This window comes from Diospyros lotus, chromosome 9, assembly GCF_014633365.1.
Source record: "Diospyros lotus cultivar Yz01 chromosome 9, ASM1463336v1, whole genome shotgun sequence".
Taxonomy (NCBI): domain Eukaryota; kingdom Viridiplantae; phylum Streptophyta; class Magnoliopsida; order Ericales; family Ebenaceae; genus Diospyros; species Diospyros lotus.
This window is the reverse complement of record NC_068346.1, coordinates 24,831,923-24,859,185: the sequence shown is the minus strand read 5'-3', so window position 1 is coordinate 24,859,185 and position 27,263 is coordinate 24,831,923. Positions and strand designations below refer to the sequence as shown.

The following is a 27,263-nucleotide window of genomic DNA, read 5'->3' as shown; positions in this document are numbered from 1 at the left end:
CCCGCGGCACCTACCCCATCGTCGCCGCCCCTCGCCCACACTGTCTCTCTCTCACCCGCGGCCGACCCTCGCCCGCCCTCTTCTCTCTGTCTCTCTCCCTCTCTCGCCTCCGCGTAGCCCACCCACGCCATCGTCGCCACCGCGTCTGCGCACTACCGTCGCCCCCCGCCACGCCGCCGCCGCCCACTTCCAAGGTCCTCTCTCTCGGCCGACCCTCGCCCGCCCCCTTCTCTCTGTCTCTCTCCCTCCCTCGTCTCCGCGTAGCCCACCTTTTGTTTTTGCTTGTGTTTTTTTTTTGACTTGATTGACGTCAAATGTACAACCTTGGCCTGCAGCTCTGGGCAACCATTGGGGATGCTTTTGTCAATTCCTCTTGGCCCCGAGATAGCAAGGTTCAGAAGTGTTGATCATTTATCTCTATATACAATACATGATTAGTTATCTATTTACACATATTAAGCCTAGCTCTCTTAATTTGTGATCTCTTTCATTGATGCAAGAATAAGAATATAATTCTGTTGAAAGCAAGTGAGACAAATATATATAATAAAGCAATTAGAGAAGTTGGAATTGAGAAGAATGAAGTAGAGAGACACTAGCTAGGGAACAAAAGATAAGATGCAGACATGAGAGGTCATCAATGGGCTCAATGCATGGCAATATTCCCCTACTAATTAAGTAATTTTATATAACATGGATCCATCATGCCTATAACACTAACTTACGATCTTGGACTTATACACTTGTCATGTTCCACATTACGTACTATATTCTACGAGCAATTTGTTCAACCTAACTCCGCTACGTACACAAATTGATTTTTATTGTACAACTTTCGTGCAAAATTAATTAATACATCCCCACTCTTACATAATTTTAACTTTAAACTTTCTATATATTGAATGACCCAACTTTTTCGTATTCATGTGTCGGTAGCAGAAAAGAAGATATATAATATAGTTGGAGTGGATAATTTTTTTTTAAAAAAAAAAAAAAGAGGAAGAAGAAGTGGTTAGTCGCTGACATGTGACCGATCACTTCAATTTGCCATAGAAGAAGAGACGTTTAAGAGAGATGAGAAGCTGCCAAAAAGAGAAAGAAGTTAAGGAAATGTTAAAAAACTGTCATATTAGTACGTATATATATCATTTACTGGTTATATGTTTAAATGAGTAATTTTATACAATTTAATATTACGTTTGAAATCACAACAAGTTTAAAGGCATAAAAATACTTTTAGCCTAGATTTAGGCACATATTTAAAATTATAAAAAATTTAAAGTTTTATAAAAAAAAATTATAAAAGTTCAAAGGCATAAATATCATTTTGCCCAAACATTTCCATTAGAGATAGCTTATACATGCATGCATGCATACATTATATACATACATACATATGTATATAATGTATGTATGTATATAATTGAAATGATAAAAAAGGACAAATAGCAAGGTCCTTTTCATTAATGATTCCTATCTCTCTTACCATATTCCAACTAACTTGAATTTCAATTTGAAGATTGAGATATATATATATATATATAATTATAATACCAACTCAAATTTTGGATTCTACCTAAGTCACAGATTGAATCGACAGACTTTTAAATTAACAACTCAACTAAGTTATGATTTTTTTAATAAAAAAATAATATTATTGTTTTTTAATTAAAATGAGATTATTTAAATAAGAAAATAATTTAAAATAAAATTCGACTTAAATTAATGGATTCTTCTGTAGAGTTTGTGAATTTTATAACTATGTATTGGAACTGAGCATGAATGGGAACAGCTAGCGTATGGAGGGAGGTGCACCGTCCTATTCTTTTCAAGATTAAACAAATTTGTGTACAATTTGGAGATGGGTTATTATTATTATATTATAAAATTAAAACACTTGGGGACAGGCTAGCTGGCCTGGCACGGATGCTGACAGCACACAACTTGTAAAATACTATACCACCCCTACAACACCTAACTTCATTGATTGCAAGATTCGGTCGTCTAATGAAATGGACAATAAGTAAACAGACATCATAGTTATTAATTATAACCTGACTTTTTAGACTCGACACTCAATTAACTTGTACTTTACACAGATTAAATATATAAAAAAAAAAAATCAATTAAGAATTGATTTGGTAGACTTCATTAAGCAGCCCCTTGATCTCAATTAATATTTTAAGTGAGGTACTAGAGGCTGCTACTGCTAACTAGCTAATTATTAACCATACACATTTTTAATTAATACCAAATCATTCCATAGTCCTTTGTCGTATTTGAATGGTATTATTATTATAATCTAGTCATTTAATTATATATTTAGTTATAGATTTAACCAAAATTGATTAATTTACAAATTTTTAAACAAAAAAACTAAGTTATTAATTTAGTTGGGAGTCTAAGAACTCAAGGATATTTTTTAATATTTAACCCAAAAATAAAATTTAACATTTAACCAAAAATGATTTTCAACAACCTTTTCTTTTTATCATCTAATGATAAAAAATTTCAATTTGCCCAAATCTCAAGATATAACTATTTATTCTCAAACAAATTAAAATACTAAAACCAAATCAAACTTAAAATACTAAAACCAAAATAAAACCATTAACCTATTGATTTTAAAAATTAAAAATCATAATCAAACCATTCGATTTCGGTTCAGTTTCGGTTTAACCATGTTTTTTTTAGTTTAATCCATATCAACAAAAAAAGATAAACTCTTGCAAATAGCATTCATAAAAAAATTTTATAACTCCACAATAAACAAAGACAAACTCTAATAAAGTTAGCTTATTCTTGTATAAAATTACAAATTAACTTCAAACTTCTTGGATAGAAAATCATATCTCCGAACCTACAATTGTTAAAGATCAATAAATTAATATTTTCATAATTAAATTGTAATTTAAGCTAAAAAAAATCAACTACAAAAGTTAATACCTTCATCAACAACATTAATATCTTCTTCGTAAATTGATGCATATCCATCTGAAATGAATGACCCAACTCAATCTAACAAAAATATAAATATAAAAAGTAAATTAATATAAAAATTTTAAAGTCTTAACAATAAAAAATAACTAGTAAATGAAATAAATTCACATTTTTTCACTTCATTTGACAACCAACTTTGTGCTGCCACTTTGCGAGCATGCCATATTTTGTAAAAACTTACTTAAATTTAACTATCAATCGAGAGAATCAAAGAACTAAAAGAAGATAAACCATACAAAGTAAAAAAACTTGAAACAAAGGTAACGACCAGGGTGCCCAAGAATTCTACCTAAATATGGCCTAGAACATCCATTCCATGTGCATATCTTAATGCTTGCATGTGCCCAAAAATTTGTAGGTGTCCTAGCCATATATTCCATTACGCAACTTCTTGCTAATGTGACCCTACAAAAATGCCTATAAAAATATATTTGGCCCAAGAAAAATTCTGATTGCAAAGGGATTGTTTATCTTTTGGTTCTCATCAAATGCACATGCACGAAGCACACTCTTTTAGTAATATGAGAAAGTATGAGTAAATGGCAATTGGTGATTTAATGAATCGTCCCAAATTCCTAGCATAATCTTATACAAAACTCTACTGTAGTAAATAATTTGGGTCTCAATACCAGAAGAGTATGGGTATTCCCTGCAAATTTAGGGATTGTTCAATTTGGGGATTGAACTCAAAGTTTGTCATTTGGAACAAAAAGAGTTACATAATAACGAAATGAAATTCTATGATTGTGATTCTCCTAATAATTTTTTAGTTGTCAATCGAAAGAATCAAAGAGCTAGAAGAAGATAAACATACCAAGCAAAGGCGGGCGAGGTTGATTGGTCGAGCAAGTGGACGAGCAAGAAAGATGCAGAGAGCGAGGGCGAGCGCTGGCGAATGAGCAAGAGAGATGGGGCAGAGAGCGAGAGACAGCGAGGGTGAGCGAGAGCAAGAGGGGCCGAGCCTTAGCGAAAGCAAGATAGATCTAGCGAGGGTGAGCAAGAGTAAGAGAGATGCAGAGAGCAAGGCTGACTGGCAAGCACACGCGAACGAGCAAGAGAAAGGAGGCAGTGAGGGTGAGAGAGAGCGAGAGTGAGGTCGAGAGAGGAAGGAGAAGAAAATGGGAGAAAGGTTTGTAAGCAAGGCAATTGGGCTGGGGTTGGCTAGGCTAAGGTGGGCTGGGTTGTATATAATATATATTATACATATTATATTATATATATAATATATATATTCGGTTTAGTTTGGTTCGGTTACCTACCATTCAGTTCGATTTTGATTTAGGTTTTGGTTTAGTTTTAGTGAAAACCATAATCAAACCATACCCATTGAAACAGTGTTCGATTTTTCTTCAAACCAAACCATTAACCAGTCAAACAGTTTTTAATCGCATTGACCGATTCGATTTCAGTTCGATTCCTCATGATTTCGGTTACAATTGCCATCCCTACATATAATTAATCAATATCTTATTCCTAATCTCAACTCAAGTGCCCCACTTTCTTCTCCCCCCCCCCAACTAATTCATCATTAATCTAAACCTCTTCAAATTTATTTTATTAAAAAATATATATATATTTTTAAGATTACGTGCTATCACTCCCGCTCCCGTTGCTATCTCCCACAATTTCAATAGGCAGGTAAGTTTCAACCCCTAACACAACTGCAAATGTGAGGGCGACAAGTATTTTTTATTTTTAAGGTCATTCATTATCTACTGAACTATTTTCTGATCAAGACTCGAATACTGAACCTGAAGATCCACATAGCAATACACCAATGAATTCTTTCTAATAGAAAAGAAGGGATTTGTTACTAAACTAATGAGTAACAAATTCCTTCTTTTTTTATTATAGAGTTAGAGTTTCAAAAACTAAATTTATATATATATATATATGTCTGGGTGTTCAAATAGATAGTGATTATATTTATTATTTTTGAATAAAATCTTATAGTAGACCATAAGTCACTACTACTCGTAATTTACATGCTTAATGTATCATTAAATCATAAAAATTATTTTTTTAAAAAAAAGAAAAAAAGAAAGAATTATTATGTAATTAAACCAACCTTGACTTTTGAACATGCATTTGGAAGAATTAATTAATAAGAGTGATGCCAGAAGCCGGAACCGTGTGATTAACAAATTTGCGTACGGTTCGAGGATGGGTTATAAAATTAAAACACAAACACTTGGGGACAGGCTAGCTGGCATAGATGTTATGCCTTTTTATACCACCCCTGCAACACCTAACATATTATTATGACAAACATTGCTTCGAACACAATGATGCCACGGCCCTTGATCTTAGCTCTTGGGACCTACAATTAATATAAGTGATGTACTAGGCTGTTATTGTTAGCTAGCTAATTATTAACGATACACATTAATTAAGACCAAATCATTCCATAGTCCCTTGTCTTTGAATGGTATTATTATTATAATCCAGTCATTTAGTTATATATTTATAGCTCAAACAAAAAAACTAAGTTATAATTTAGTTGGGAGCCTAAGAACTAAAGGATATTTTTTAATATTTAACCCAAAAATTAAATTTAACATTTTACCAAAAATATCTCTCCCCGCCGCCCCCCCCCCCCCCCCCCCGATAAATCTAATAATGCGGCCTGGGAACTCATCCAGCCATGTTTGGTGATGCACGGCTATGCATATACACGAGCACATTGTTTAATGATAAAATTAAATACTAACAATGATAATGCTAATAATAATAATAATATTGATAATAACAATAACAATAAAAATAATAAGAATAATAATAACAATAATATATATAATAATGATAACAACATACATATTACCGACAGCGATGATAATAATAATATTAGCATGATATTAATAATAATAATGATGATGATAATAATAACAATATTAATAATAATAATTTAAATATTACTAACAATAATAATGCTCAATTATCATAGTTTAATAATTATATTTGTGCATTTATAGAAAAATATAATTATATTAAGAATTGCTTATATAAGTGTTAGTTAAATTTTAATAATTTTTTTATTATTTTATGGTTCGAATTAAAAATTTTAGTCATTAACGACGGGAAAATAATATATTAACGACGACTTATTTTGTCTGTTGTTAAAAGTTATCTTATAACGACGAGATTTATATTTAGCCGTTAATAGTACTATATTAACAACCAAAACTAATATCGTCGCTAATTTTTAGTTGTTAATGCCTGTTTTTGTTGTAGTGTTATAATTTTGTTTTAAAAGTAAAAATAGATCCTAATTCTCTGTCTCTAAAAGACAATTTTGTTGGAGTGAGATTTAATATTTGTGATTACTATCATTGTATTATTTTTATTATTATTATTATTATAAGAAATCATTATATGCTAAAATTTATGAAACATTCAAATGAATTACTTAATTAGATGTTATGCCTTTTTATTTTCTACAAGAAATAATTAGAATACTAGCTAATTATTAAGACTGAATCATTCTATAGTTCCTTGCCTTTTGAATGTGATTATAATATCGTCATTTAAATTTACAGCTTAACCCTTTTAGCATACAAACACATCATCATTTCCAAACCAACCACGTATTCTTTCTTCTTCTTCTTCTTCTTCTTCTTCTCCTTTGAGCTTGTCTTTCTTTTCCTTCTACCCACTCCTTATCGAACCGACGAAGAAAATATGGCTGAAGGTACGCTCTTCAGTATTGCGGGGAAAGTAATTGAGATACTAGGTGGCCTAGCTGCTCAGGAGGTTACACTATGCTGGGGGGTCAAAGATCAATTAATGAAGCTCGAGGACACACTTACCAGGATTAAGGCTGTGATTCTAGATGCTGAGGAGAAGGCACAAAAACAGAACAATCAAATCAAAGTCTGGCTCAAGAAGCTGGGGAGATTTGTATATGATGCAGAGGATTTGCTGGACAATTTTACAACAGAAATTCAGAAGAAACAGTTGATGCCTGGTAATAAATTTTGGAGGGAGGTACGCGTTTTCTTCTCAGAGTCAAACCAATGTGTGTATGGTTTACGAATGGGTCATGAAGTTAAAACACTTTTGGAGAGGATAGATGCCATCGATGCTGACGTTAAACAACTTAATCTTGATAGTCTGGATGACAAGACAGATTTTTTGACTTCTTCCTGGAGGCAAACTACCTCCTCTGAACCTGAAGTAATAGTTGGAAGAGAAGGTGACAAATCGGCTGTTAAAAAATTTCTGCTGAATTCCAACTACGAAGAAAATGTTTCTGTCGTCTCCATAGTTGGAATGAGTGGGTTCGGGAAGACCACACTTGCACAACATTTTTTCAATGATGAGGAAGTTAAGGCGCACTTTGGTGAGAAACGTCTGTGGTTAAGTGTCTCAGGTGTCTTAGAAGTTGGAAAGATTCTCAAAGGGGTTGTAAAAGATTTCGATCAGTTGGAGAAGATTCTCAAAGGGGTTGTAGGTAAAGATGTTCAGTTGGAGCGCCTGAAAAATGAGTTCGAAAAGGAAATTGGTAAAAAGAAGTATCTTCTTGTATTAGATGATGTGTGGGATGCTAAGGATGGTGGAGATGGTGAAAAATGGGATAATTTGAAGCAGTGGTTACCACGTGATGCAGTAGGAAGTAAGATAATGGTAACTACACGTTCTCATGTAATTGCAAATTTCACAAGCACAATAGCTCCACGTGTTTTAGGTGGTCTATCACCAGATGATTCATGGGATCTGTTTAGAAAGGCATTTCGTCAAGACGAACAGTCGGGTCATGTAGATGACAAAATTAGAAAAGAGATTGTAGAGAGGTGTTGTGGAGTTCCTTTGGTAATAAAGACAATTGCGAGGTTGATGTCTTTGAAAGATAGAGCCCTGTGGAGTTCCTTTATACGAAATGAACTTCCATATAGGATTATAGATGAAAACATCGTACAGACCTTTATGTTAAGCTACAATGCTCTTCCATCATATATGAAGCCTTGTTTTGCATACTGTAGCTTATTCCCAAAAGGTCATAGGATTGATGTGAAATCATTGTTTCAACTTTGGATTGCACAAGGGTTCATTAGGTCTTCAAATTCGGTTGACTCTGGAGAATCGGTTGCTCTTATGTGCTTTGAGAGTTTATTGTGGAGCTCCTTCTTTCAGGATGTTGAAAAGGATGATTTAGGTAACATAAAAAGTTGCAGGCTGCATGATTTTATGCATGATCTTGCAGCCCATGTCGCTGGTTTAGAGAGCACCAATGTAGAAGATTTTGGAGGAAATAGAATCAGTGATTTGACTCGGCACGTGTCATTCGTCATGGAATTGGATTTGTTACAACAAATTCGAATTCTGTTGCCTTGTGCAAAACGTCTAAGAACACTTATATTGAAAGGTGGCAAATGGGATGAGAGGGCATGGGAGTATATTTGTCGAAAGTTTGGGCATTTACGTGTGCTTGTTTTGCATAAATTAGGAATTGAGGAAGTGTCACCTCTCATTGAAAATCTCAAGCACCTTAAATATCTTGATCTTTCATATAATCAGATGGAGGAACTTCCTAATTCTATCACCAATCTGGTAAATTTGCAAGTGCTCAAGCTCAATGGGTGTGAGGAACTTAAGAGACTACCAAGAGATATGAGTAAGCTGATTAATCTGAGGCATCTTGATGTTGGTTGCTCTTTGGCTGATGATTTATGTGGCTTGGAGTATATGCCTCGTGGGATTGGGCAATTAACTTCTCTACAGACGTTGTCATGTTTTGTGGTTGCAAAAAATAGTAGTCATAAATCTAAGATGGTTGGTGGATTGGATGAGTTGAATAGGTTAAATGAGTTGAGAGGGAGCCTAGAAATAATTGTTGTTGAATATGATAGCAATTCCTGGATATCAGAATGTAAAGGAGCTAAATTGATAGATAAACAACATCTTCAGTCGTTGACCATAAGGTGGCGGGGCCCAGAGCGGGATAGTAATTCAGATATTAATTTGAATGATGAAACGTTGCAAAACCTCCAGCCAAACTTGAATCTTCAAGAGTTGAAAGTGGTAAGGTATGGAGGTATGAGGTTTCCAAGTTGGCTTTCACGTCTCTCAAATCTTGTAGGGATTCATCTAGAAGACTGTCCAAGACTTGAGCATATCCCTCCCTTACATGGAATCCTTTCTCTTGAAGCATTGTTTATTGACGATATGAGAAGTTTGGAGTACATAGATAGTGAGGGGGTTGGAGGAAAAGGAGTGTCGACGTTTTTCCCATCGTTAAAGAAACTTGAGCTCGGTTTTTGTGGTAGTCTGAAGGGATGGTGGAAGAAGAGTAGTGATGAGATAAATGATGATAGTGATGAGATAATGCTCTGTTTTCCAAGTCTTTCTTCCTTAAAAATAGGATGGTGTCCAAATCTGACTTCAATGCCGTTGTTTCCAACTCTCGATATACTTGATTTGCGGTGCACTAGTTCAATGCCGTTGCAGCAGACAATGAAGATGACAGCACCAGTCTCTTCCTCTTCTTCTTCCTCTATAGACACTTTTATCCGTCCACTCTCCAAATTGAAAGAACTACTTATTTTTTCAGTTGAGGATATGGAATCTCTTCCAGAAATAGGGCTGCAAAATCTCTCTTCTCTTCAACAGCTAGTAATCATTTTATGCTCAAGATTGAAGTCTCTGCCACTGCCTGATGAGGGGATGCCTTCTCTTCAGATTTTAAATATCTGTGTATGCAAAGAATTAAAGAGTCTATCTCAATCTGAATCTCAAGGGGTGATACCCTACCTTTCCTCTTTGGAACATTTAAGAATCTCGTCCGTGACTGAAGAGTTGAGTGGAAGAATAAGAGGATGGGGAAAGGAGAGTGTGGAGGAGTGGCCTATCATTGAACACATTCCAAATATTGTAATTGATGAATACTACATTCAAAAGGACGGTCGCTATGTAAAGGAGGACGAAATAACTTACTAGGATGATTAGAGCTTTTCACAATATTGCAATTGACAACTACTACATTCAAATGGATGGTTGCTATGTAAAGGAGGAGGAGGAAATATTTGACGGTTAGAGCTTGTTCGCCGTGTGGCTAATATTCTTAAATATCAAGGTATTTAACCTCTTTCTTCCTTTCTTTGATTTATTATTATTATTATTCCATATTCTCTCTAATTATTTATTTATTTAATTTATTATCCACATTATTTTTTTCTTTAAGTAGTCGTAACATTTTTCAATTAATTGGGAAAGGGGCTGAGCTTCCAACAAAATGACAAATTAACCAACCTCTCTGCCCTACCTACCTACAAAAAGTAAAGCCTTCTCCAATCACCTAATCTATCCTAAAATTATTTATTTCTTCTCTTATGATTATTTTGTTCGAGAAAAATCCCATTTTTCTAAAATACTACAATTTTTTTTTAAATAGAACTCAAAAACAAAAAAAACCGAAGGCAGGCACAATGATGATATAGGAGCTATCTAGAGACTAACATTGTTTTCATGTAATACCATATTTTAATACTTTGGATTTATGATCTTTTCCAGGCCATTAGCAAGCTTCTATGAGATTACTTATCATTTTACAGATGATGATGCTTTGTCACGTTCAGAATTTCACAATACATGTATATTTGTTAGATTGTGTTTCAAGTCCAAGGCGATACATGTTTTGGCAGTTATAATTTTTATAGGTTTTGGCAACGGAGTATTAAATTATAATTTGGCAGCCCAATTAAAAGTTAGGCTATAAGCTCTTACGATCGATTCATTCTCGCTTTTCTAGTCTCCCGAAGTCATTGCTGCTGCTGCTGCTGTATGTGTTAAACATTCTAATTTTATTTCCCACTTCTCTTAGCAACTAAGTGAACATGTTTAGTTTAACATTCTAAGTGTTTTTCATCTCTTTCGAATGAGTTTGATCTGATAATTTTACACCATGTTTAGTTTACAATCACCAACTGATTTCCTGTTTTCGCACATTTAAGTCCGCTTATCCTTGACCTTTCTACTTTGAGAAAGGGATCTTGATTGCAGGAAATTGATCTCTCTCTTCAAGCATTATGTAATCTTATTGATCTTCGTAGATAAATTTGTTTATCATTCTAGACTATAGTATCTTATTTTTTTATCATTTTTTCTTGGTTTTGGTGTTGTTATATATTCACAGGGTGCAGTCCCATAACATTGAAGCAGATAAGCCCAGCTTCAAATTCCGTGATGAAAAGTCAAATTGCATTCTCAACTCTGTGGAGAGTTACTGATGTTATTAATCTTAATTTCTTGTCATGGATAAATCAGGTTCTGCTCGTTTGGTTTCTGTTGAGACTAATGCAGCTTCTGTTTAATGTCCTCTTTTTGGCCTCCTTTCGACATCTTTTTAGGGCTGGTATGGTGGTTGGACTGGGGTTGATAAGTTAAAAGGGTAATCAATGTTGTTTCGTCATAGAGGCTGGAATAGGCTGGATCAGGTACCGTACTGAAGTTACCTTTTAACGCCTTTATGTTCTTGCTTGATGGGAGCTTAGTCAATGAGCATATGTGTATAGAAACTAAATTTTATGCGTAAATAATAAATTTTGAACTAATTAATTTGCAAGAGGTGGTTTTGGCTTGTGTTTAACACTCCTGAAAGGGTGAATGAGAATTTGCACCGTGGAATAATTTAGAATAATGGAGATAATAGAGAGTTTTTGTCTTATTCATTTCTCCTTCCAAGAATGGTGGTATTGTCAGGTCTTTAACATTTAAGAGTTTCGGATTGGCAATAGGGACAGGCTGGGTGTTCGTGTTAATGGCCGCTTGAGAATTTTTCAAATGACAAGCAGTTATTTTCTCTGGAAGGTGTGTCATGCTTCCCATGTATATGAAGATGTTCTTTTCTTGGGGGATTTCTTATTTAATTTGCAAGTTATCGTTGTCACTCTACCAGTTTTCCATATGATACTTGTATTTATAGGGTCTTGCAGGCCTGTGACAAACTTTTGAGGAAATTTGTTCACACTTCATACATTGAATGTATATTCCATATACAGAACCTAGTTGCAGGTATTGATCTGACTACTGATAAATCTTGAAATATTGACAAGATGTCTAAAGTTGATGACCCATAAGCATTATGTGCATATGCTGTATTTCCCTTAGGTTGATCATAAGAATTTAAATAATAATAATCAAACAGACATCAGACATCGGAAACAAATTGTCACTCTACCAGTTTTTTTCATGATACTTGTATTTATGGGGTTTTGCAGGCCTGTGACAAACTTTAAGGAAATTTTTTCACACTTCATACATTGAATGTACATTCCATTTACAGAATCAAATTGCAGGTATTGATCTTACAGCTGTGAAATCTTGAAATATTGATAAGATGTCTAAAGTTGATGACCGATGAGCATTATGTGCTTATGCAGAGTTTCCCTGTAGGTTGATCGTGTGTACTTTCTCTGGTTGAGGCTGCAAAGTAATGCTTTAGTTCAGACTCAATGGTAGAATCATCAGTGCACTCCCGTGTGGTATGGATCAAGCATACATCAGACATCCACATCAAACCAGGTATTAGACTAAATCAACTTAAGTTGTTTCCTATCTTTAATTTCCTAAACAAGTAAAGGCTTTTCTTTTTTTAAATAATATGTTTAAATGAAATTATTTTAATTCAATAACGTCAAGTGAAATAATTTAATATTCTGCTAACTAAACAAGCAAAGGAAAATCAAATATATCTAGTGATGAGAACTATAAACATGACATTTTTGTTATTTTATTTTTTATATTGGTAGTGAAGAAATGGTTCTGTAGTTTTATATTGGTCTTAGAGTTGGTTAAGCATGTGATACTGATAAAACATGTCTAAAATAATTTAAGACATATAAGCATGATAGTTTTCTAGTTTTCCAAAGTCCTAGCTGCTGCTTCCTTTTGACATTCTGGTTTTCTTTCCCTGTTCTCTTGAGTAATTTAGTGTCAAATCATGTGAGTTTTATATGAATTAGCATTTTCCAATTATCCTAATATAATATTATCCACTTTATTCTATTTATTTGTCATATTATGTAATATTACCTTATTATCAAATTTAAAATTTCAACGATCCACTGTCGTCCCCATGTAATTTGTCTAGTGATCTTCTGAGTAGTTCTGTTCATCTTGTTTAGTTCTCCTAAACCATTTTTTAAGTATCATCTGTACAAATTTTGAAAACTTGTTTTTGTCAGTATCATCTTTACCATTTTGTTGTTTGACTTACTTCAGTTCTCATGGACAAAGAAAACCGACGGGGAGAGGAGACTCACTACTTGACTATGAATCTAAATGAACCTGACTCATGAGAACATGCAGACAGTTATCGAAATTGGAGTAACTGAAGCTTAATTTTCAGGCTGCTGATGTGTTTGCTAGATTTTCTTTACAGCTCGTGTGGATAAAGTTAAAAAAGGCTGATGATAATGTGCTAGAATACATAATTCCTGTTTGTTTTCTGTTTTCCTTTCCATGATACATAGCCATGAAAAACATGTACTTAATTTGAGAATTTTTTGTATGAATAACATTTTTTATAGACTGGTACATATATATTGATGCTGATAATTCTGGACAAATTACAGTCGAATTTATTTTTCCCTGATGATATTTACAAAGATTGTTCTATTGAATCTGAATGACTCTATAGGAACAGTATTCACGCGAACCGGTCACTGGATTTTGCAAAATGGTGATGTTGTCTCGCTTAAATGGTGTTGGGAGATTTAATTTAATTGGCAATTGTTTAGTTTAACTCTAAGCATGATAACAATTACATAGCATTCTAACTTATAAAGTAAGAAGATATACTTGTATATGAAATTTTAGAACAATTTCCTTGCATGCATATTAAGAAATATTAAAAGTTGTAATTGAATACCTAACATGTATATTGACATGTACAAAACAAGTTATTATACTTAAAATAACTTGGTATAAAATTTAAACCAATATAAGTATAAGACACTATTTGTCCAAGGATACGGAGGTTGTGGTGTCAAGGATTAAGCCCTTTTGTCTTATGACTTAAATGCTCGTTACTTGATGCAAACGATCTTTTACAAGTATTCTTTCAGGGTTTCAACAACGTAACTTTCAAAGAATGCATTTCCTTTTGAGAATCACGAATCAAAGGATTATGAGCTCAAAATCTTTTTACAAATCTTCTATGTTTTAGAATGGAAACAAAAGGAGAAAATGGCAATAGAAAATAAGAACTGTTTCTCTTGTATTCCTTACACAAGAGCACTCAACACTTTTCCTTCACAAGAGTACTAACACAAATGTTATCACAAGAAAACTCTTTCCTTTCTTTCCTTCACTCTTAATTTCACACTTATACATACATATTCATTTTTATTGAACATTGTTCTTCTCCTTTCTTCACTACTTCACCATCTATTTATAGGGAGACAAATCAGTCATTGACATCATAATATGTCATGAATTCACCTAACGTGCTCACATTTGAATGTGATCAACCTAACACGCTCACATTTGAATGTGATCATCAACCTATCACATTCGTAAAAGATTCAACAACCATTAGTTGAATGATCATTTCACCAAACACATACAACTAGTTGAATAACCTCTACACAAACCACAAGGAAACACATACAACTAGGTGAATAACCTTTACATAAACCACAAGGAAAAATTCATGTTCTTTGAATGTGAGATTGAAAGTTTTAGATTACGTTCTTTTTCCTATTTTTAAGTTATTTTTAGTTTTTAATTTTTTAAAATAATGAAAACGAGTTCTTTTTGCTAGTTTTAAAAATATATTTTTGAAAATAAAAAAAATTATAAAAAAATTCAAAATAATAAAAAATTATTTTATGTGTTTTCATTCAAAATAATAAAACATATTTATTTATTTATTGTATTTTATTATTATAATAGAAAAAATATTATAAAATTCATTAACTTTAAAATGTATTTATTTTTTTAATAATATATTAACATTAAACATTTCTAATTTATTGAATAATCAAATTTATTGAATAAAATATTATTAAAAAATTATTCTCAAAATTTCAAAAAAAACACATTTTCTAAATTTTTATTTTGAGAAACAGTTTTTTAGTGTGACAAACAAAACTCGTTTTTAGCTTTTTAAAAATAAATTTTTAAAAAGAAAAATTAAAACACAAACAGAACGCAGTATTTAGTTTTCATAAAAACATGCTAACCAAGGGTTATTTGAGATCAATTCTCATTCACCCATAATTTGTTTTAATTAGGAGGATGTTCATGTTTTATCTAATACAATTTTTTTTCAATCCCTCACATGAATGAAAATTGTCTAACCGTAAAAAAAGACTTGAAGATTCGTAGAGAGATAATGACATAGTAGATCAATACATCACGGAGGAGTGCGATTTTGTTCACCCCCTTAAAGGGGTGAGCGTAACCCCCGTCAAGTTAATGGGGGTGAACGTCAAGCGCAGTGTTTTGGGACGATTTTAAAATATTTATTTTAATTTACTTTGTGCGGCCGACTATTTTGTTTACCTGCCCAAAGAGCTTTTTCCTTATTCACTCTCTCTCTCTCTCCCCCTCTGGCGTGCGTCTCCTCCACTTTCGGTGTGTCGTCCAGCTCGGACGTCGGTCCTTCATGCGTCTCCTCCACCTCCGGCGTGTCGTCCAGCTTCGACGTCAGTCCTCCGTGCGTCTCCTCCTACCCTCGTTGGTCCTCACCGCATCTCTTTCACCTCTGGCGACGTCTCTTTGTTCTCTTTCTTCTTCAGGTAAATGCTGATTTAGTTTTTTTGTTTGGAAATGCTCCAACAGCTGCACTCTATTGCTTCTGCTTATGCTTCTTATTTGTCTGCAATTTTGTTTGTTGGTGTCTCTCTATTATTGGTCAAAATGTGAGCGTATTAACGATTTGCTTGCGTGCATCTTTAAACAGAATTTTTTTACATTGTTTCACTTGATTTTTGTTAGTAAATGGTCGAGATCTGTGTTGGGTTTCTTTGATTGGCTGTATTTGGCAATACTCAACTTGTCTTGAACAATATAGTATGGAAGCTGCTTCCGAAAAAAGGATGGATGAAGAAAGTGAATTTTTTGCTTGAATTTGTTTAACCTCTTTGCTTGATCTGTATTTCATTAATGTTAATTGTTTCTTTTTGTCCAACTCCAAGCGCCACCAACCTACCATCCTTCGGTGACCCCAAGAAATTATGTATGTCCAAAATTGTTTCTTTTTGCTTGATCAATTTTGTTCATTGCTGTTAATTGTTTCTTTTTTTCTGAACAGGAATTTATGTACAAGAAACTACTCTATGCCATAAGTGAGGAACAGGGATATTTGGACTTGTCACAGGGTTTCCAAAGCCAACCAATCAATTTGTGTATATTTTTATTGAAGAGATTTTGAGTTCTTTTTTCTTTTGAATTTTTTTGTTGGGTTTTTAAATTGGGAGAAAATGGTGTTTTTAGAGGGAGCTTTTAGTTAATGAATGATGAAATAACAGCACCTTGCTTTGATAGGTTGCTGCTGCTGCAGCATTTGTGGTTAGATTTTATATATGCGTACATTCAAATCTTGGTGCAAGATGGCTAGCCTGAGATGGTTTTCCAGGACATCTGTTAGTTGGTAGTGCTTTCTTTGACATGTGTAGTTTGCAGATTCTTTTACTGTAATGAAGCTGACTTAGAAAAGTTGTGATAGAGTGGTCGATAACTGTGTGGAAATGTTCGTTCTTTTTGGCTTGTCATTTGTCTTGTAATCTAGAAAATGATAATAATAGTAACAAGAGTGTTATGTTTTTTAAGGAATTGTACAAAAATGTGGGATGCCCACATTTCAAGAAAGAAAATGACTTTACCATGGTTTGATTAGTTCTTTCAAGAAAGTAAATGTGAGATAGCCAGATGATGAATGAATATAAGCAAAGCAGAAAGATGCGATGTTCAAAACGATGTTTAGAGACTTGAACAGGAAAATACTACGTGATCTAGTTCCAAGAGAGAAGTGTCTAAAAATGAACAAAAGGCAATTAAATTTCAGAGAGTATGATGATCAGCCAAACCTTGGGTGCCAACAATGTAATGATAATGGTGCAAACATACAAGGATAGAAAAAGATAGATTTGTTGCAGGGAACAGACAGCGAGAGAGCAATGTGGGTCAAAAGGGAAAGAATTAGGCTTTGCTGTCATATTGCTCACAATTGCGGGTGTGTTTGATAACATGGAGTCCATGAAAATTGTCTTATTCAAAAAATTAAATTTCATCTTTATTATTTGACATACTATATTTTTTATGAAATTTAATTCCATAATACAATCATTAAAACATGTTTTTGGCTATTTTTCCATAAAAAATTTCATCTAAGGGAAGATGATTTTTATTTTTCATGTAAATTAGAAAACATTTTCTTTTTTACCTAAATGCTATTAAACACAAATTAACTGTTTTTCGGATTATAAAACCCTAAACTTGCCAAGCTGTGATGCACATGCTAGGTGAACACATTTGTCTCCAAAGCATAAATATTCTGCCATGTAGTTTTATGAATATCAAATTAAACTTTATCATGTAAGCTCTGCCATAAATATTCATTTAAATGAATAAGAGTTACGAATTCAGCTGCTAGTCAAAAAATTATTTATAGATGTAGATACGAATTCAGATACGAATAAGCATGCTAATCAATATCATTCAAATCCATGGTGAAATCACAAACCCCCACCCCCTCAAAAGCCAGCCCCTAAGGATGGCTGCAAACATACCAATAAGCACAACATATTAAAAGTGGAATTTTAACACTCAACAAGCATTTCCAAAGCAGCTTAACTGATTCCATGGGCGTAGATGAATAACATAATAAGGATAGCTTTAAATACACAAAAAAAAAAAAAAATCTCATAATTTAATTCAAACAAACACTCATAATTTAGTTCAAACATGATTAATAGTAACTTCAAAAGCACTTTTGTGTCTCAACAAAAATAATAATAAAAATGTAAATGATTGTTTCTCCACACAACATATTATTCTACATAAACTCATGGAGATGTTTAATGCATTGTTCACTTCACAATATGTTGTCTAGAAAAAAAAACCTCTTTATTGATGACTTAAAAATATATAACATATGTGAGATGAATAAAAATAACGAGTAAAAGAATATGATAAATTTTGTTCACCCCCACTAAAGGGGGTGAACAAAATCACACTCATCTGGGGAGGTGGTTTTTCTTTTTACGATCTAACAAATTTGTGTACGGTTTGAGGATAGATTATTATTGTAAAATTAAAGCACTTGGAGACAGGCAAACAATTCCTAAAATACTATACCACCCCTACAACGCATAACATATTATTAAACTAACCTCACCTAACTCAATTGATTGCGAAATTCGATCGTCTAATGAAATGAACAGTAAAGAGTCATGTAATTACTAAGGGTTAGGGTGTTTTTGATTGGAAGGTGGAAAATGAGTTTAAATTTTAATTTTATAGAATTTTAATTTATACCCCCTTTTAATTCTTTAATTTAAAAAAAATTATTTTCTAAACTCAAATAAAATTCAAATTTTATTCGCGGTTCGATTAACTCTATTTAAATTATTTTTAATATTTTTTAATATCATTTTAATTTTTTTAAAAAAATTAAAAACATATCATTTAAATTAATTGCAATAAACCAAGATTAATCCTCTCAAAAAATGATCAATATCTTAGGTTGAATCATGAATTAAATCTGATTTAATTATTACGATAAACTTTGCTTGGAACACAATGATGATGCCATGCCTCTTGATCTTAGCTCTTGGTACCTACAATTAATATAAGTGAGGTACTAGAGGCTGCTACTGCTAGCTAGCTAATTATTAACTATACACATTTTTAATTAAGACCAAATCATTCCATAATCCCTTGTCTTTGGATGGTATTATTATAATCTAGTCATTTAGTTATATATTTAGTTATACATTTAACCAAAAATAATTATGGATCGTCTAGGCTGAATCCGGCCCCTCTCTCATGGCCTAATCTGGCCCATTTATCATGGCCCAATCTTAGCTTCATCTAGTCCTACGCCAATCTGCAGCAACATCATTGCAGCTCTTACTGAATTTTCGTGCGTCCACCTCAGATCTCATTTTCATTAATGACAGATCTCATCCACATTAATGAGAGTCTAGTTGATACTATGCTACCACCTGGGAACCTTCACTGACGCTGGATACTCAGTCTCATCACCTACAAACGCACGATGCATGCATGTCGGAGGACGTCTCATTTTCCTATATCAACCAGCTCTTTTCAGAATTAAAATATGTTCTCTTTTTTGATCTACTGATACACTGTCATTTCTTATGAATATATAAATTAAAGTATAAAATTTATAATAAATATAAACTTTAAGTTTAGTGAACAATCGTCACTATGGTTCGATTCCCATTGCATGCAATTGGGTTTAGCAGGGACTTAATATTTGGGTTCGGGTTATGAGGGATTTTTAAATTATGATATAATTATATTCTTGAGATTCTAAAAATTCATTAAATCAGGTGAGAGAATAAAATTTTGACTTGTGACTAAAGATGTTATTATTGATAAATAAAATGTTAAATGACATAGTTATCTTAACATCAATAATTGAAATGACAAAAAAGGACAAATAGCAAGGTCTTTTCATTAATGATTCTTATCTCTCTTACCACATTCCAACTAACTTGAATTTCAATTTGAAGATTGAGATATATATATATATATATAATTATAATATCAACTCGAATTTTGGATTCTACCTAAGTCACGGATTGAATCGACAGACTTTTAAATTAACAACTCAACTAAGTTATGATTTTTTTAATAAAAAAAATAATATTATTGTTTTTTAATTAAAATGAAATTATTTAAATAAAAAAATAATTTAAAATAAAATTCGACTTAAATTAATGGATTCTTCTGTAGAGTTTGTGAATTTTATAACTATGTATTGGAACTGAGCATTTAAGCCCTCTTATAACTTTAGTGATTGATTGGGAGAAGTTGCAATCTGTTTTTCTTTTTAAACAAACAATGGTCATCTATTTCGACAATAATTCACTGTCATCATTAATGGCCTACCCCTTAATTAAAGGCATTTGTGTACTATAAACAGGTACTAAATTTAATCCTAAACATGACTGAAATGTCAGGCTAATAAGTTAATTTTGAGTGGATATATATCTATATAATATAGCAGGTTTTTGAAAATGTGTAGAGACAATCTATGTTTGTGTGGCTGAGATCCATGGTTGAGATCCATCAACGTCTGAGATCCACACCCCCCCCTGCGCGGGGCCGCCCGCCCAAAACCATCCCATCACGCCTCTCTTTCTCTGTTTCCCTCTCACCCTCTCTCTCTCATTTTCTGTTTCCCACTCGCCCGCCATTGTCGCCCATGCCCACACTGCATCTCTCTCTCCCTCTCTCTTTCTCTCTCTCACCCGCGGCCGTCGCCGCCCTTCGCCCACACCGCCTCTCTCTCTCCCTCTCTCTTTCTCTGTCTCACCCGCGGCACCCACCCCATCGTCGCCGCCCCTCGTCTACACTGTCTCTCTCTCACCCGCGGCTGACCCTCGCCCGCCCTCTTCTCTCTGTCTCTCTCCCTCTCTCGCCTCCGCGTAGCCCACCCACGCCATCGTCGCCGCCACGTTTGCGCACTACCGTCACGCCGCCGCCACCCACTTCCAAGGTCCTCTCTCTCGGCCGACCCTCGCCCGCCCCCTTCTCTCTGTCTCTCTCCCTCTCTCGCCTCCGCGTAGCCCACCTTTTGTTTTTGCTTGTGTTTTTTTTTTTTGACTTGATTGACGTCAAATGTACAACCTCGGCCTGCAGCTCTGGGCAACCATTGGGGATGCTTTTGTCAATTCCTCTTGGCCCCGAGATAGCAAGGTTCAGAAGTGTTGATCATTTATCTCTATATACAATACATGATTAGTTATCTATTTACACATATTAAGCCTAGCTCTCTTAATTTGTGATCTCTTTCATTGATGCAAGAATAAGAATATAATTCTGTTGAAAGCAAGTGAGACAAATATATATAATAAAGCAATTAGAGAAGTTGGAATTGAGAAGAATGAAGTAGAGAGACACTAGCTAGGGAACAAAAGATAAGATGCAGACATGAGAGGTCATCAATGGGCTCAATGCATGGCAATATTCCCCTACTAATTAAGTAATTTTATATAACATGGATCCATCATGCCTATAACACTAACTTACGATCTTGAACTTATACACTTGTCATGTTCCACATTACGTACTATATTCTACGAGCAATTTGTTCAACCTAACTCCGCTACGTACACAAATTGATTTTTATTATACAACTTTCGTGCAAAATTAATTAATACGATCCCCACTCTTACATAATTTTAACTTTAAACTTTCTATATATTGAATGACCCAACTTTTTCGTATTCATGTGTCGGTAGCAGAAAAGAAGATATATAATATAGTTGGAGTGGTTAATTTTTTGTTTAAAAAAAAAAAAGAGAGGAAGAAGAAGTGGTTAGTCGCTGACATGTGACCGATCACTTCAATTTGCCATAGAAGAAGAGACGTCTAAGAGAGATGAGAAGCTGCCAAAAAGAGAAAGAAGTTAAGGAGATATTAAAAAACTGTCATGTTAGTACGTATATATATATCATTTACTGGTTATATGTTTAAATGAGTAATTTTATACAATTCAATATTACGTTTGAAACCACAACAAGTTTAAAGGCATAAAAATACTTTTAGCCTAGATTTAGGCACATATTTAAAATTATAAAAAATTTAAAATTTTATAAAAAAAAATTATAAAAGTTCAAAGGCATAAATATCATTTTGCCCAAACATTTCCATTAGAGATAGCTTATACATGCATGCATGCATACATTATATACATACATACATATGTATATAACATATGCATGGATCCCAAATCCCATAAAAAAAAATAGAAATTTTGATTTTGATTTATTGGGTTTCGGAGAGGAAAGTCTGAATTAATAATTGGAGAAGAATATTGATGGCTTAATATATATGCTATATTGTGTGAGTAGCTATGTAAAAAGTCACTTTTGTCTCTTTTACATTTTGTAAGACGTGACTTTTTACCTTACAAAATATATAAAAAAAATAAATAAAACTCAAAAGTGACTTTTCACCTGTTTAGACAACACACACACCAATTACTATAACTATATTGCCCAGAATTGACAAAATAAATGATAAGTTTTTAAAAAATTAAAAACATATCATTTAAATTAATTGCAATAAACCAAGATTAATCCTCTCAAAAAATGATCAATATCTTAGGTTGAATCATGAATTAAATCTGATTTAATTATTACGATAAACTTTGCTTGGAACACAATGATGATGCCATGCCTCTTGATCTTAGCTCTTGGTACCTACAATTAATATTTTAAGTGAGGTACTAGAGGCTGCTACTGCTAGCTAGCTAATTATTAACCATACACATTTTTAATTAAGACCAAATCATTCCATAATCCCTTGTCTTTGGATGGTATTATTATAATCCAGTCATTTAGTTATATATTTAGTTATACATTTAACCAAAAATAATTATGGATCGTCTAGGCTAAATCTGACCCCTCTCTCATGACCTAATCTGGCCCATTTATCATAGCTCAATCTCAGCTTCATCTAGCCCTACACCAATCTGCAGCAACATCATTACAGTCCTTATTAGATATTCACGCGTCCATCTCAGATCTCATTTTCATTAATGACAAATTTCATTCACATTAATGAGAGTCTCGTCGATACTATGCTGCCACCTGGGAACTTCCACTGGCGTTGGATACTCAGTCTCATCACCTGCAAACGCACGATGCATGCATATCGGAGGACGTCTCATTTTCCTATATCGACTAGCTCTTTTCAGAGTCAAAATAAGTTCTCTTTTCTGATCTACTGATACACTGTCATTTCTTATGAATATATAAATTAAAGTATAAAATTTATAATAAATATAAACTTTAAGTTTAGTGAACAATCGTCACTATGGTTCGATTCCCATTGCATGCAATTGGGTTTAGGAGGGACTTAATATTTGGGGTTCGGGTTATGAGGGATTTTTAATTTATGATATAATTATATTTTTGAGATTCTAAAAATTCATTAAATCAGGTGAGAGACTAAAATTTAACAAGAGAGAGAATAAAATTTTGACTCGTGACTAGAGATGATATTATTGGTAAATAAAATGTTAAATGACATACTTATCTTAACATCAATAATTGAAATGATAAAAAAGGACAAATAGCAAGGTCCTTTTCATTAATGATTCCTATCTCTCTTACCATATTCCATCTAACTTGAATTTCAATTTGAAGATTGAGATATATATATATATATATAATTATAATACCAACTCGAATTTTGGATTCTACCTAAGTCACGGATTGAATCGACAGACTTTTAAATTAACAACTCAACTAAGTTATGATTTTTTTAATAAAAAAAATAATATTATTGTTTTTTAATTAAAATGAGATTATTTAAATAAAAAAATAATTTAAAATAAAATTCGACTTAAATTAATGGATTCTTCTGTAGAGTTTGTGAATTTTATAACTATGTATTGGAACTGAGCATGAATGGGAACAGCTAGCGTATGGAGGGAGGTGCACCGTCCTATTCTTTTGTATGAGAAGATTGGAGAATATTATTTTGTATGAGAAGATTGGAGTTTGAACTTTGTTTGTAATATATATATCATCAATTAATTAAAATTATCTAAGGAATAACATTTAATCATTTACATACATAATCTTAGTCCCTTCTATAGTTACATCTTTGTAAAGATGTAAAATTTTTAGATTTAAGTATTTCAATAATCATTCAATTTCAAATTTAATAATTGAATTAATTATTTAAAAATCAATTAGGAATTTGAGTTATGCCTTCTTTTTTTACAAGTAGAGCAAGTTTTAAAACAATACTCTACATGGAGGACTTAGTCTTGAAATGGAGATAAATCAATTAAACAGTGATCAATACGTAAAGTCTAACCCTAAATTAAATTATTTTATTGTAAAATAAAACTGAAGTTTAGCAATCAAAATTTAGAAAAATAAATTCTCTATATTTCTTTCATAGCTTGTTAGGGTAACAAAACTAATTTATAAAATAATTATATATTTCTGTCAAATTGGTTTATTCAATTTAAAACAAAAAAATACAAATAACTAAAAAATCAAAACTTAATTTGAAAAACAACTGAATAATTAATAAATTATTTTTATTCTCTTAATCATTCAAATCCAACTTCTGCAGACCCATTCATCTGCCACTAACTAGCATTTCATTCATTGTCAACAACTTGAAAAAATAGATTTGCTTAACTCTTTCTGAAATGCAAAATCGTCTAAGTTCCATCTCTGGCTTGCTAAGAGAAGAAAAAAATAACTTATTGAAACAGCTGAATAAGTGGGGGTGAGACGCTGCGAGCGGGTGGGAGTGACCTGCTGGGGGCTACAGCGGTGGGGGAGTGGGAAGGGCGACGGCAGGTGGGGGTGATGCGCTGTGAGCGGTTGGCAGGGAGGTGATGCGCTGCGAGCGGTTGGTAGGGAGGGCGATGGCGGTCCCAAAGGCGGTGTGAGGGGGGGGGGGGCGACGGCTGTCTATGGCCGGTGGTGGGGGCGACTGGGCCAGGTGGTGCTCTTGGCAGGGGGGCGACGGACAGCAAGCGCTGCTCGCGACCGGGGGGGCGATGGCGGTGCTCGCAGCGGTCATAGGGCGACGAGGGGCGAAGGTTTGAGAGAGAGAGTGGTGGGTTTGAGAGAGAGAAAGGGAGAGTGAAAATGGGCGTGAGAGAGAGAGACTGGATGAGTGAGGAAGAAGACAGAGAAAATGGCTTTGGGTTTTGGGTTTGGGCGGGTAGCAGAGGGAGAAAAGATGGCTCTGGGCAGGCATGTACCTTTCTTGGGCTTTCAAAATCCAAAAACTAATATAAAAATTATTTTTAAATTATTTCGATAGCCGAGGGCATAGCCCACGGCGTACCTCTAGCATTACTCAATGTTAAATGACATACTTATCTTAACATCAATAATTGAAATGATAAAAAAGGACAAATAGCAAGGTCCTTTTCATTAATGATTCCTATCTCTCTTACCATATTCCATCTAACTTGAATTTCAATTTGAAGATTGAGATATATATATATATATATATAATTATAATACCAACTCGAATTTTGGATTCTACCTAAGTCACGGATTGAATCGACAGACTTTTAAATTAACAACTCAACTAAGTTATGATTTTTTTAATAAAAAAAATAATATTATTGTTTTTTAATTAAAATGAGATTATTTAAATAAAAAAATAATTTAAAATAAAATTCGACTTAAATTAATGGATTCTTCTGTAGAGTTTGTGAATTTTATAACTATGTATTGGAACTGAGCATGAATGGGAACCGCTAGCGTATGGAGGGAGGTGCACCCTCTAATTCTTTTCAAGATTAAAACAAATTTGTGTACAATTTGGAGATGGGTTATTATTATTATTATTATAAAATTAAAACACTTGGGGACAGGCTAGCTGGCCTGGCACGGATGCTGACAGCACACAACTTGTAAAATACTATACCACCCCTACAACACCTAACAAACATATTATTATATTATATCAACCTCACCTAACTTCATTGATTGCAAGATTCGGTCGTCTAATGAAATGGACAATAAGTAAACAGACATCATAGTTATTAATTATAACCTGACTTTTTAGACTCGACACTCAATTAACTTGTACTTTACACAGATTAAATATATAAAAAAAAAAAATCAATTAAGAATTGATTTGGTAGACTTCATTAAGCAGCCCCTTGATCTCAATTAATATTTTAAGCGAGGTAGTAGAGGCTGCTACTGCTAGCTAGCTAATTATTAACCATACACATTTTTAATTAATACCAAATCATTCCATAGTCCTTTCTCGTATTTGAATGGTATTATTATTATTATTATTATTATTATAATACCAAATCAATTTTAGTTATAGATTTAACCAAAATTGATTAATTTACAAATTTTTAAACAAAAAAACTAAGTTATAATTTAGTTGGGAGTCTAAGAACTAAAGGATACTTTTTAATATTTAACCCAAAAATAAAATTTAACATTTAACCAAAAATGATTTTCAACAACCTTTTCTTTTTATCATCTAATGATAAAAAATTTCAATTTGCCCAAATCTCAAGATATAACTATTTATTCTCAAACAAATTAAAATACTAAAACCAAATCAAACTTAAAATACTAAAACCAAAATAAAACCATTAACCTATTGATTTTAAAAATTAAAAATCATAATCAAACCATTCGATTTCGGTTCAGTTTCGGTTTAACCATGTTTTTTTTAGTTTAATCCATATCAACAAAAAAAGATAAACTCTTGCAAATAGCATTCATAAAAAAATTTTATAACTCCACAATAAACAAAGACAAACTCTAATAAAGTTAGCTTATTCTTGTATAAAATTACAAATTAACTTCAAACTTCTTGGATAGAAAATCATATCTCCGAACCTACAATTGTTAAAGATCAATAAATTAATATTTTCATAATTAAATTGTAATTTAAGCTAAAAAAAATCAACTACAAAAGTTAATACCTTCATCAACAACATTAATATCTTCTTCGTAAATTGATGCATATCCATCTGAAATGAATGACCCAACTCAATCTAACAAAAATATAAATATAAAAAGTAAATTAATATAAAAATTTTAAAGTCTTAACAATAAAAAAATAACTAGTAAATGAAATAAATTCACCTTTTTTCACTTCATTTGACAACCAACTTTGTGCTGCCACTTTGCGAGCATGCCATATTTTGTAAAAACTTACTTAAATTTAACTATCAATCGAGAGAATCAAAGAACTAAAAGAAGATAAACCATACAAAGTAAAAAAACTTGAAACAAAGGTAACGACCAGGGTGCCCAAGAATTCTACCTAAATATGGCCTAGAACATCCATTCCATGTGCATATCTTAATGCTTGCATGTGCCCAAAAATTTGTAGGTGTCCTAGCCATATATTCCATTACGCAACTTCTTGCTAATGTGACCCTACAAAAATGCCTATAAAAATATATTTGGCCCAAGAAAAATTCTGATTGCAAAGGGATTGTTTATCTTTTGGTTCTCATCAAATGCACATGCACGAAGCACACTCTTTTAGTAATATGAGAAAGTATGAGTAAATGGCAATTGGTGATTTAATGAATCGTCCCAAAT

General features: G+C 33.0%; 1 protein-coding gene and 2 long non-coding RNA genes across 8 annotated transcripts in view; 1 reads left to right on the top strand and 2 right to left on the bottom strand.

Moving 5' to 3' along the window:
- The window catches only part of LOC127809191 (putative disease resistance protein RGA4), a 28,001-nt gene extending 14,407 nt beyond the window's left edge, over positions 1-13,594 (top strand). The window contains exons 1-8 of one of the 6 annotated variants that reach the window (XM_052347953.1): positions 6,610-10,069; positions 11,129-11,259; positions 11,408-11,429; positions 11,730-11,802; positions 11,918-12,006; positions 12,213-12,290; positions 12,388-12,516; positions 13,216-13,594. In XM_052347953.1, the coding sequence (XP_052203913.1) occupies positions 6,679-9,933 (3,255 nt within the window). In that variant the 5' untranslated portion in view covers positions 6,610-6,678 and the 3' untranslated portion in view covers positions 9,934-10,069; positions 11,129-11,259; positions 11,408-11,429; ... (3 more) ...; positions 12,388-12,516; positions 13,216-13,594. Of the gene's footprint in view, positions 1-6,609; positions 10,070-11,128; positions 11,260-11,407; positions 11,430-11,729; positions 11,803-11,917; positions 12,007-12,212; positions 12,291-12,374; positions 12,517-13,215 lie in introns of those variants that run through there. The other 5 variants (XM_052347952.1, XM_052347950.1, XM_052347951.1 and 2 more) reach the window with 5 other exon arrangements.
- The window catches only part of LOC127809195 (uncharacterized), a 50,974-nt gene that overhangs the window by 14,435 nt on the left and 9,276 nt on the right, over positions 1-27,263 (bottom strand). The gene's annotated exons all lie outside the window — the stretch shown is intronic.
- Positions 2,700-12,384, bottom strand: LOC127809196 (uncharacterized). The gene is made up of 3 exons (XR_008025096.1): positions 12,304-12,384; positions 2,947-3,018; positions 2,700-2,860 (listed from the first exon to the last, which is right to left on the bottom strand). It is a non-coding gene; the product is annotated as an uncharacterized LOC127809196 (long non-coding RNA).